The sequence below is a fragment of the Copidosoma floridanum genome, unplaced genomic scaffold (assembly GCF_036245765.1).
Source record: "Copidosoma floridanum isolate Cflo_tuat_1 unplaced genomic scaffold, Cflo_Japanese_pri ptg000030l, whole genome shotgun sequence".
In the NCBI taxonomy this organism is placed as follows: domain Eukaryota; kingdom Metazoa; phylum Arthropoda; class Insecta; order Hymenoptera; family Encyrtidae; genus Copidosoma; species Copidosoma floridanum.
The window spans coordinates 6,578,923-6,590,971 of record NW_028321907.1 but is presented as its reverse complement, the minus strand read 5'-3'; the positions used below and the strand labels follow the sequence as shown (position 1 = coordinate 6,590,971).

The 12,049-nt window shown below is 34.3% G+C and overlaps 1 protein-coding gene across 1 annotated transcript; it reads left to right on the top strand.

Annotated features, from left to right (window-relative positions):
- The first annotated feature begins 1,303 nt into the window (after positions 1–1,303).
- On the top strand, positions 1,304–10,737 carry LOC106645215 (palmitoyltransferase ZDHHC15B). The gene is made up of 11 exons (XM_014361195.2): positions 1,304–1,358; positions 1,455–1,912; positions 2,388–2,414; positions 2,491–2,585; positions 2,850–2,970; positions 3,053–3,276; positions 3,405–3,534; positions 3,801–3,927; positions 5,544–5,627; positions 7,044–7,213; positions 10,450–10,737. The coding sequence occupies exons 2-11, from the start codon at positions 1,792–1,794 to the stop codon at positions 10,461–10,463; spliced, it is 1,113 nt and encodes a 370-aa protein (XP_014216681.2). The 5' UTR covers positions 1,304–1,358; positions 1,455–1,791; the 3' UTR covers positions 10,464–10,737.
- The last annotated feature ends 1,312 nt before the right edge of the window (positions 10,738–12,049 follow it).

The window sequence follows — 12,049 nt, the reverse complement described above, 5'->3', positions numbered from 1 at the left end:
TACTACACATAACTTCACGTACATCTTACACCGTGCTCTCTTTACCAGAATGATAAAATCAGAGGCTGTAAAGTTACGTAGGTCGTGGTGGTAACGCCGCTTGGGGTGTTTTCCGCAATCGTCGTCACCAGCAAGTAATTTAAATTTGCGCTCTATACGTTATACCGTCAGGTCAGTAAGTCAACAAATATATTCCGTAATCTGCAAGTTAAAACAGCAGACGACGTGAAAGTCGAGAAAAAAGTGAAGATTTAATCGCTGTTGACTGTCGTCTGCTATTTTGGTGACGATTGCGGAAAACACCCTATATATATTATACACTTTGGGCTTACACTTACAAGTATACCTATTCCCTATTCCGTAACTTGTTTTCACTAATGTTGTAGCATAGGCTGATGGCAAACTAATTATGGCAGAGTGGACCGCTACGGAGACTATAGCCTAGTAACTTTTGCTAGTGACTTTATTTAAAAGAAATATGGTACTTTTTAGTTCAAAATCAGACTCGCGAGATGGCGCTAACAGTAAACAGAACAATAATTAAAAAAAATAATATGAATTCACTGTGTGTACAACGTAGTCGTACATTTGCATTCATTATATATTATTTAATTCTTTAGTTGTATTATTTTTGTTATTTTATTATTTTAATTGACTCAAAAATTATCAACACAGGACAAAATTAAGCCGATAACACACATGCTTCATCAGGTTTATTTATAACGTTGTAATATATTAGTGGCTCGAATGACAGTAGATGATCCTCACTACACACATCATTATTTACAACGTTATTTAGTCTGACTAAGTATGTAATTAACGGGTTAAACAATTAAATTTTCGCCTCTCCACCTCACCCAATTTAATTTCCCGGAAGAGCTCTAAGTAAGCGATTAATTAAAAAAAAAGAAAAAAATTGTGTCTGATGAAAGATTCAATTATTGTAACAGTAAATACACTCAATAAAATGTTAATACTTCTATGAGGACAATTAACATGTAATTAGCTAATAGATTGTATAGCCCAATAAGTATATTATCGAATATAAATTTGTGACATTAATGTAAACTCTTGCTATACCTATACTTCTCTATATTTAATTATGAGCCAAATTGTATTATATTATTAATTCCCTTCCCATGCAGACGATGCCTATAGGTACGCGTGACGTCTGAGTGACATTTTCCCTATAGCTTTTTGGTTGTTGAAGTGAAAAAAAATAAACTGCATTAATAAAAACGAAAAAAAGCTAAACAGAGTACTAAGTATATAGACAGATAAAAATAAAACACATACACATATATCTACTTGAGTATAAAAGATTCTCAATTTCTCTCTCTTCTGATTATTTCTGCCATGTAAGTATACAAGAGAGTCAAGAGTGTGTTAAGTAAGTATAGGTGGTATAGGTACTCGAAGAGAGTGGGATCTACCGTGTAAACAACATATTGCAGAGAGAAAGAAAGACAGAGAGAAGCGGTGGCTCTTTCATTCTCAGTGGGCGCTCCCCTGCTTCACAGCAGTGTGCCGTCACCCTGGAACGTGAATCGCACCAATCCAGCCTACTACAAGAAATGGGAGAAGAGGTCAGGCTCGAGCAACAGCAGCAACAACAACAGAAGCAAAAGCTCGTCAGGTGCTGCAGGAGGATCGAAGTTCAGTGACGATTTTTATCTCGAAGAAGAAGACTACGAGGAGAGAGAAGGAGCAGAAGCTGAAGGAAGGGAGCCAACAACTGCGATAAAACTGCACCGGCTACTACCGAACAAGTTCACGACGACGACTGTTAGGATGGACGGAAAAGGCGGAAGGTGCTGGTGGTGCTTCCGCGCGGTCAAGTGGATACCCGTGCTCTTCATACTCTCCGTCGTCTTTTGGTCGTATTATGCCTACGTGGTGCCGCTATGCATTTGTGAGTTAAACTTTTTTTTTTTCTGATGCTTATTATACGTGTGCTTTGCTTTACTTTGCTTGAAAGGTGCACAAGTATATCCAATGGTGTGTGCAGTATTTGTTTGGTTTAGTGGATTAATTTCAAAGTGATGACTGTGATGATCTGATGATATGGCAGCAATTTGATTGCTTTTGTGTTTGTTTGATCGGAAGGATAAGCGATAAAATGAGGTGTGAATCAAAGTGGCTGTGGCTGATGAAGTGTACATACATACTGTAGTTGAATAGTTTTGCTTGTGAGTGTTTATTAGTCCTACTGAGTGAAACATTGACTTTGTGAAATAGTTTATGTGCTTTTCTGGCACTATTATTTCACCACTATGAAAGCTATAATGCGCGGGAATGCATGTTTTATTTGGTCTACAATACTTTCTGTAAATATTGAGTTTTTGTTAACTTGTTTAGTTATGTATTTTTTTTTTTTTCCATTTCAGATACCATCGAAAACATTGTTCTCAGAGGTATATTTTATTCAAAAATTAATAAGTTGGCATACATTTCAGATCTGCTTATTAACAAATGTTTTTTGTTCAACAGTTTTCTATTTGGTTTTCTTTCATATATTGTTTTTCCTATTTATATGGTCTTATTGGCAGACCATAGCCACGGATTTAGCAAAGGTTCCAGAGAAGGTAAACAAAGCTCTGTTTCATCTATACTATGTAGTTTGATTAATGATTTGTTTTCAAATTGTAGCTGAGTTATATCTCGATAGTTAAATCAAGCAGAAAATACGTTCCAGCTATTTCACTTGATAAATGTAACTGTATAAACATTGGCACAAGTTACACAAATACCATAAGATTTTTAACGATTGCCATTCTTTGAACTTGGAACGTTTATTTCTGCTTTGATTTATTCACACAGACTTACAATTTGTTTATGAATTCTTTTAGTTTAAACTTCCCGTTGGAGAGATGGAAAAACTGTTGCAAGCAGAGAGCGAAGATGCTCGCAGGCAAGTCCTAGAAAGATTTGCTCAAGACTTGCCAATCACCAACTGGACAATAACAGGAAGTAATATGAATAGATGTCAAAGAATTTCTCCGTTTTCAACTGTTAAAAAAAGTATGTTGAAAAAACCAATTTTATCTTGCAGAAATTAGATTTTGCGAAGTGTGTCAATTGGTTAAACCAGATAGAGCACACCATTGCAGCGTTTGTGGCACATGTGTTCTCAAAATGGACCATCACTGTCCCTGGGTGAATAATTGCGTAGGCTTCCACAATTACAAGTTCTTCATGTTATTTTTGGCTTATGCTCTTCTGTACTGTATTTTTATTGTTGCAACGACATTGCAATATTTTATACAATTTTGGAAGGTAAGTGTGGCTAATGATTGTGGAATGGTACCCAAAATAACACTATCTTCTACACATTCACTCTGATGTGTGTGTTGAAAGAGAAATTCAGAGGATTTTCGTGTGTATCAAAAAACCATAATTTTCAGGGTGAACTAGGAGAAATGGGTAAAATTCACCTTGTCATCTTGTTTTTTATCGCACTCATGTTCGCGATCAGTCTTAATTTTCTCTTCTTCTACCATTGCTACCTTATCTGGCACAACAGATCGACATTGGGTAAATAATTTTTAAGTATTATGTGTTTGTTATTGTTTACTATTCTTTAGTACAGTAAATTCTTTTATAGATAAATTAAAAACATTAAAATCCTTTTGTTACTTCTGCTAGATTGAAATGCTTAGTTTGTCATTAAAAAAAAAAGTATTGTCATCATTTTATTTTGTTCTTGAAGTACATACTGATTAATTTTTTAATAGTAACACACAACATTCCGATGTATTATGTAATAAAAAAAAAAATTTTTTCTTTCACAATGATTACAGAGGCATTTCACCCTCCTATGTTCCGCGCTGGAAAAGATAAGTATGGATTCAGCCTTGGAAGATACAATAACTTCCAAGAAGTTTTTGGTGACAATAGTCGACTATGGTTCCTACCTGTTTTCACTAGGTAAGCTCGCATTTAAGAAACAATCTTTAATTTTTACGCCTTTAAAATAATCGCATCATGAACGAGAATTCACACTATAAAAGTATTTCGTTCCGTTATTCCGTTTAAAATTGATTATCGTGCGCATTGCAAGCCAATTTAGTAAAAATCAGTTGATGACATGTATCCATAGATGACTTCTTCTGAAGTCAATTTATCCAAACGCCTTCTAAGAAAGTTTTCAAAGATACTCGCGAGTCTTTATGAAACCTGGATCCTTGCCAATCACATACCGTGGCGCGAAGCAAGTATAGAGAGAAGAAAAAAAAGAAGGCCTTTGTAGTACACAGCAAATTTATTTGAATAGTCACACGCTTCCCATTGATTAGATGGATTAGAATTATTTTACTTTAACGTCCCTACACGTACTTTTTTTTTTTTTTTTTTTTTTTTTTTTTCATTACATAACATCGACGTCGATACGGGAGATCTTTTCTCGGAGATATGAACGCAAATAAGCTCGACAGAGAGACCAAAAGTGGGTCAGTAGTTTAGTCAGTCGGGACGCCTACGCCTACTCGTGTTTCCTTAATAAGTACGCGTGCACACGCTTTAATACCACATGGAAACGACAACAATGGCAAGTGTCAATACGTCTATAAGTACTTATGTGCATATATTGCATACACATATATATATATATGAAAAACGCGTGAAAGACCATCTGCACAATACCTGCTCGAATATAATATGTAACGTATAATGATGGCTAACGTCGCGTTATTAGTTTCTTATTTTTGTGTATATTTTATCTTCGATTGTACATGTATATTATTGAAATTTTATATGCAGTATATATTTACATTATGACATGCATTCCTTTAAATGAATAATCATGTGAGGTTTTGCACCTTCAAGCTGCTTGCTATTTCGTTGCCGTTTGATAGTTATTTATTTTGCACAGTATTATATTGTCTTTTGCACAATCATATAGTATTTATGTTAATTACTCATGTATCTTTACGTATTTTTTTTTTTTTTTTTATTCATTGTTGCTATGCTATTATTACTCAAGTATATATTGTACATTACGTATAAGTTATAGCATACAAGACATTTTTTTTAATCTCTCGAAATCTGTTAAGCAAATGTTGCACTGACGTTACTTTTTCTCGCACGTGCGATCAATTGGAAATGTTATTCGGAGGTAAAAATATTTGTTAAAAAAAAAACAAGGTTTTATTCTATAAGGGCCCCTAGCCTGTCATGGGAAAAAAAAATTTTAATTTGGTAATTCAATTAACTCTGATGGCTGTTCCAAATTCTATGGGTACAATTATTCGTGGAGCTTGGAATTTCTAAATGAAACGTTCCGGGATTTTGTTGAACAAATTTTTTTCCCTGTCGAAGCAAGACCCTCATAAAGTTGAAAATATGATTCACGACGATAGCTTCAAGTCAGGAAATGGCCTCAACCACATTTGTTTTATTCATGAAAACACGAAATCTTATATTATTTTCGACAACAAAGAAAAACGCGATTATTGTCAAGGTGAAGAAAAAAAAAAAAATAAAAAAATAAAAAAACGAATTATTTTAAAAACCGGGGGGTTGCTACCGCCACATGTGTGTTTTAGTCTTGGGAACGGAGTGGTCTTTCCGGTACGCTCGCAGCCTCAAGGTTCCAATACGTACAACTCGATGGGAAGTACCGATAACAGGTTAGCATTTATTTTCCAAGCTCTCAGCTCCTTTTTAACACATAAATCTTAAGCTTTAGATTTTACGTTAAAATTATCCTTCCTAATACCGTTTGCACTGACATCTCGCAATAAGGGATAATTATATTATTTCACGCTAATGTCAATTATTGAATTGTGAGAAAAAAAAATACTTCCATCCCTTGTAGCGAGTACAGTGTAAAAAAAAGTAAAGAAATTTAAACCCGCGAACACCGTATGATGATGAAAAGAGGTGAGAGGTGTGTCAAGCTTTAAAACTCAAAGACGTCAAACAAAATAAAGCTCGTACAACAATGTAGCATGTGCATGTCTCTTAAACAATGTAGACGTAGTATAATAGCCATTTCCTCTTTCTCTGCTGTAAACTTTCTCTTTTCCCGCGAAAAATGCAATAAAAGTATCTCCTTATACTCATAAACTAACAAGACTATCTCGCTGCTTAACTTTTGCGTGTCTATATATTTATATATATACAACTGAGTGTACAAGTTTGCCTCTTGTGTTGTGTACTGTACGACATTGTATATGTTATATGTATGTATTTAATTTAGAAGTACGATGTTTATAGTTAGTTGTATATTGAAGAAATTTTGTAGCATATAGTTCTTACGAGCATTTGTTGTTTGGTTGCTTTTGTCGACTTACATGTCCGATTGAGTTCCGTTTATTTTGTGAGCCAAGTATTGTTTTACCATACTCTCATGGACCATTCGCGTACTCCAAAACATCCGCCAAATCATCCAACAAGAGAAATTACATGTTGTACATGTTCACGATGATCATTGTACGATTGTGAGCTTAAAACCATTTGAACCATATGCCTACACGCTTCGATGTAACGTGTACCATATACACATGAAACACAGATTAGGTAATGTTGGAGTGAAGCGAATAATCATCATTAAATAAATCGGACTTTCAAGTACAAAATCACACTCGCTCATAGTACAATGTACAAGTGCAGGTACATTATAATCATAAGTACCTGCCTCTTCGACAAATTAGTCTAGTGTACCGATAATCGACATCATTAATTTTTAACATACACCCATATAACGCGATCGTTACCCCAGCCTCGGAGGTATTGTGCACCTGGTTTCCTAATGTCCATTAAATCGTTGAAAATCGTTGCTCTGCCACACCTACCTGTCAACGTGAAATAATAAACACCACCCGATTGTTTGAAAATGTAATATACATACGGACCACTCACGATTTACAAAATGAACGGCATGACGATCCATTAAACGTTTGCCAACTGATCGGTATATCTACAAAATTATCGCACAAAAGGAGGCGGGGGGGGGGGACGCGCGGTCGTGTGAGCCGGTGGAAGAAGCGTTCATATATGGAGCATCAGCAGCGACAGGCATTGCAGGGCCCTGTGTGTTACAGCTTCGGCGACGGCGTGACGTTCCCGGAGCGCCAGTTCGACGAGGACCGGCACACGCTCCTAGGGGTGGAGACGCAGCGTTGGAGCGGGGGCTCACCACCGGGGAACAATAACGCCGGCGACGAGACCGAGCTCGACTCGCCCTCCCACGTGGCCCGTGGCATACGCTCAGGTATCTGGTAGTCTCGGGATCTCGCGAGCGACTCCTTCGCCACAGCCATCGCCACCGCCGACAGCACCGACACCACCCTCGCCCTCTGTCTCGTTGCCATTGTCTCGTCTTTGAACATACTCACGACCATAGCTTTCTGCGTCGCATTCGCCAACCATTATCACAATCTTCGAGGCCATTGACTTTTCTTTTCCTTCCTTTTCTTTCATTGCACGTGCTCCGTTGTGATATTATATGTTGTATACACCACCACCTGTGCGATCTCAGCTGCATGCACTCCGATGCGCGGTCTCGTCATTGTCACCGCCGTGCTGCGCCCGTGTTGCATTGATTGTGGCTGCGCGTATACTTATTAAGTACCGTGTTTTAAAACAAGTGAATATGGCCAATGAAAAAACAGAGAGCGAATAAGAACTTTGGACTTGATGGATAGTTCGGTGTGCTGGTGCGCTCATAATATATATACCTACATAGGTACAGGAGTTTGCTCGCGGGGAATGCGTGTGTGTTGACGATGATTGCGGGCAAAAGGGAGCTAAGTAGTTTGGATTTTCATTTGCGGGGTGGGCTTGCTCGGTCTTTGGAAAACCAGGTGCTGGCGTCACAGCGTCATTATAATTTTCAGAGCAAGGTGTGGAGAAAAAGAAAAAAAAATGCCATACCGGAGCTCCTTTTGAATGAAAAAAAAAGTCCGAATTGAATCTTTGGTGTCCGCAATCGTCGGCAAGTGTCGTACGAAATCGTATACGGTATTGTACCGTACGAAGCACTGTGGGGTTTTTCGAGGAATTACCTGCCGATTTTGGTCGCCCAATGGAATCGTTGCACATCGCTGCAGTGTTTTATATCCAAGGCGGTTGAAATAAAATTTACAGGCTATTTTTTGGGACTTCACAGATTGCGAGAAAAAAAAAGGGTTTATCGAGATCATATTGGACGTTTGTTTCAAATGGGCGTTTTATTTCGATCGATCTTTGTATAAGAAATTCTCGTGTGTGAAAGATGAGAGTCAAAACAAGATGCATTTAGGCCAATTTGTCCATTGTTTGATTGCAATTTGCATTTGGTGAAATTTGTATGATATTTAACAAAAACAATTTGGAGATGTGAAAAAAAAAACGTTCCAATAATTATGTAAAACAAAGGAGCTTTTATGAGATTGTTTTGGAAAATACAAAAAAGTCATTCGTGTAAATATAGATTAAGACGATGGACTTTATTTTTCAAATTATTTTCTTAAATAATGGAAAGGATATTCGATAAATACGGAGTAAATAAAATACAAGTCTACTTAGTATTGCTTATGAGAACAAAAATATTGAAAACTATAACGTTTAATGAGATCCTCATAAAAGTTACGTATTTGTTAACTCCTTAAATAGTTTTTAGATTTTTAATTTTCCAGGATTATTCTTATATTAATATTTATTTGTATATATATATTTTTTTTTTTGTACGCAACATGTGTACAGCCGGTTTTGAAACACTTTTGTCTAGTCCCCATACATATTACAATTAAATACATTCCAAGTGGTGTTAGAAACCATACTACAAAATCAAAGCAGTAAAAGAAATTCCACCACCGATTTGTTACTTTCCTGATAAGAGGCGCTTTGTACGGACATAATTTTTATTAAAAAATTAATTTCCCTGTTTGTAGATGCATACGTTATTCCTCTCATCAAAGAAAAATCCCGAAAATATGTTGTAAAAAAGTAATATACATATAATGTACAGTAGTGATCTAAGTATACGTAACGATTCAGTAAGGAGACTAAATAGTAAAAATAATAAGTTTTTGTAAAATTTTTTTTTTTTTGTTCGGTTGTGAATGTAAAATATTTGAGAAACGATCTCATAGTATGAGTTCGTGAGGACATGAAAAGAGGTAAAAGTAATCTGAGCGTGAATAATTGAAAAAAAAAATAAATAAACAATAGTAATAATAAAATGTTTGTCATTTTATAAAAACAATTCAATGTCGACAATAACTGAGAGAAGCAATGAAGAGAGTGGATGTTGATAAAATAAAGTATGGAGATACAAGCGCAAAACCAAATTTTTGTACGCAATTATAATTTGTTTCAACTTTTGTTTTACACATTCACGACTGATGTAAACCGAATACTTCTATGCGTTACAAACTCTTCGCTATACGATACGAAACAAAATAAACGATATGATCATTTAGACCTATACGTTCGAATTATCGATACGGCTTGTTTCCACTACTAACATTTCAGTAATTACTAAATCCAAGTATGTTTTATTCAATAACGAGTATGAATTACGTTTAACTAACCACTTTTTTGTTGATTCTTATTTTGTAAAAGCATGTTTGATTAACGAAATTGAAAAGGAAATCGAGAGAAAAAAAATCTAACTGACCGATGTTCATATTAAGTGACCCAGAATTAAAAAAGATAAAACTGTGTCCATTTTCAATTACCCACGTGTAAAGTATGTAAAAAAAATTCCAGTATAATCGTATAATATGATCTGTAGGTCGCCATTAGACGACTTGACTATGGTACAGGGAGCTACGATATTGGCTCTTGGCATGGGGTAATATTTGTTATACATTGTTCTATAGACTAACCAACTCAGTTTGTGGCAGTTGTGTCCGTTTCGTTTCATAACAATTACTTTCTAATGTATTTCGTACACTATATATATATATTCAAGTTACTTTAACGATACTTGTATTTGAAATTTATTGTAAAACTTACAAATCGTAGTATACATTTTTTTGAGAGAAAAAAATAATTTTATTCGAGTGCATGCTTTTATTCTTACAAACGTGAGAACTAACAAATGAAAAGTGTTATTTTTTCTTTCCACGTTTAATAGATCACGAATAATTTTTCAAAATTACTTTTTTTCACAGCACAAGTTCAGTCGCAAAACATGAATCAACATACATTACGTTTGCAACATAAGTAAAAAAAAAAAAAAAAAAAAAAAAAAAAACAAGTTTAATATTTTAAATGGTTGTTAAATTAAAAAAAAATATGATTTTTTTTGCTCTTACTCATATTACACCATTTTTAAAACAAAAGTAATTAACCTTCATCATGTCATTGTTTACCCTGAAATAAAGGACTTAAAAAAAGATTCAATAAACATCAAAAAAACGCAGCTGAACGCGTGTTTATCCTATTAAACAGAACAAAAAAGATGGTACTTATGATGAAAACCCGATTAACCGTGTGTCTGTCTTGCCACTGCTTTTCTAGCACTGCTGTCATAGGTCCCCAAATGAAAACGAACGAGCCGCTCATCGAACCCGCCAATGTGGTCTGATCCGTCTTCTCCTGCATGCAGATACATTGTATACTACATGTACATAAAAAACATACTACGTCAACAAAGATCAACTTCAAAGATGGAAAAGTGTAATACTTTTATGTTAAACAAAAAACAAACTCTTTGTATAGGAGACTACGATGTGTTGTGCGTACAAGTAAAAAAAAGCAAGGGAAAAACTCAAATGCTCTAACTTTCTCATGGCTTTTTTTTTTTTTCTTCGACCAAGTGCAATGTACTTTTTTCTTTTTCCTTTTTTTTTCGAATGTGCTAGAAATAATGCGGTCGATTTGACGACTTTCTTCAGGGCTTTCTCCAATAGTTGTTCAAATCAACAAAATGATGAATAATGCATTTCTATCTGTTTAAAAAAATTATTTCGCTTTTGTCAAAGCTACTTTATTTTTGCTCGTATGTAGTTTTTTTTTTTTTTTTTTTTTTTCCTATCATTTTCACTACTTAAATTCTTCAGATAAGTTTTTTTAATGGTTGTTAATTTTACTTTATTTAGCGTATTTTCATTGAAAGTTTGATTTTATTAATTCGTGAAGTTGATAACTGTATCCATTGTTATCATTCACTTATTAATATCATTCGTGATTTCACTTAAAAATCAATTTAACATCATAATTTATGATGATGATGATGATGATGATGATGATGATGATAATATAAATTTTATATACAGCTAATTTTATCAATTAGCTTCATAATACTTTATAAACGTTAATGGTGTTCAATAAAATGACAAACGACTTTTTGCTGTTTCTAGTCTACATTCGTCGACAGAATAATGTTACTTACATTGATTGCACATCTCAAGTGCCGGATCGCATAAAAAATATTATATTTCTGTTGTGATTTGCACTATCGTTACAAAAGCAATTTTTTCTTTTTATTATCTTTATGGCCAGATCTTTTACAAGACTAAAATTTATATTGCAGCTACTTAATGATAGTGTGTAAGTTTTTTCAAAGTTACTTACGTTATATTTTCTCTTTTTATAGCAAGTACTGAAATGTATCGACGTGTCACAAATTATTTTTAAATTTTAATTGTAATAAATTATCTTAGCGTGTACTGTACGCGGATCAAAAACTTTACTGAATAAATTGTATATTTTTTTTTTAAACTCCAGTGAAATAGTAAAAACTGTAAGTGCAATAAGGCATATAATTTAATGTATGAATATGTGACGATGACTATGATTGAACATTAAAAATATTTTTTCAACTAAAACCATGTATGTTTTTTTTTTTTTTTTTTTTTTTTTTGTTAATGACAAAATGAATTTTAAAGTTAATACTCAAGTTGACAAAACTAGAGCAATAAGATGCCCTTTTTTTAAGCAGATGTTTTTTTTTTTGTATACTTATGACGTACGATTGTACAATTTTTCTTTTTTCTTGTCGGCACGTTCTATTAGAAACAAAAACCATGTCTGCTGTAAATAACCGAGAAAATGTTATTTTAAAAACTAGATTCATAATCCAATTTATTGTAAATAAACTCTGATGAAACAATAAAGA

Excerpts from the sequence above, each read along its gene's own strand:
- LOC106645215 (XM_014361195.2), top strand. The coding sequence starts at position 1,792 with ATGGACGGAAAAGGCGGAAGGTGCTGGTGGTGCTTCCGCGCGGTCAAG. Across the intron at positions 3,277-3,404 it reads ATTTTATACAATTTTGGAAG|GGTGAACTAGGAGAAATGGG; the intron begins GTAAGTGTGGCT and ends CATAATTTTCAG. Across the intron at positions 5,628-7,043 it reads ATGGGAAGTACCGATAACAG|CTTCGGCGACGGCGTGACGT; the intron begins GTTAGCATTTAT and ends TGTGTGTTACAG.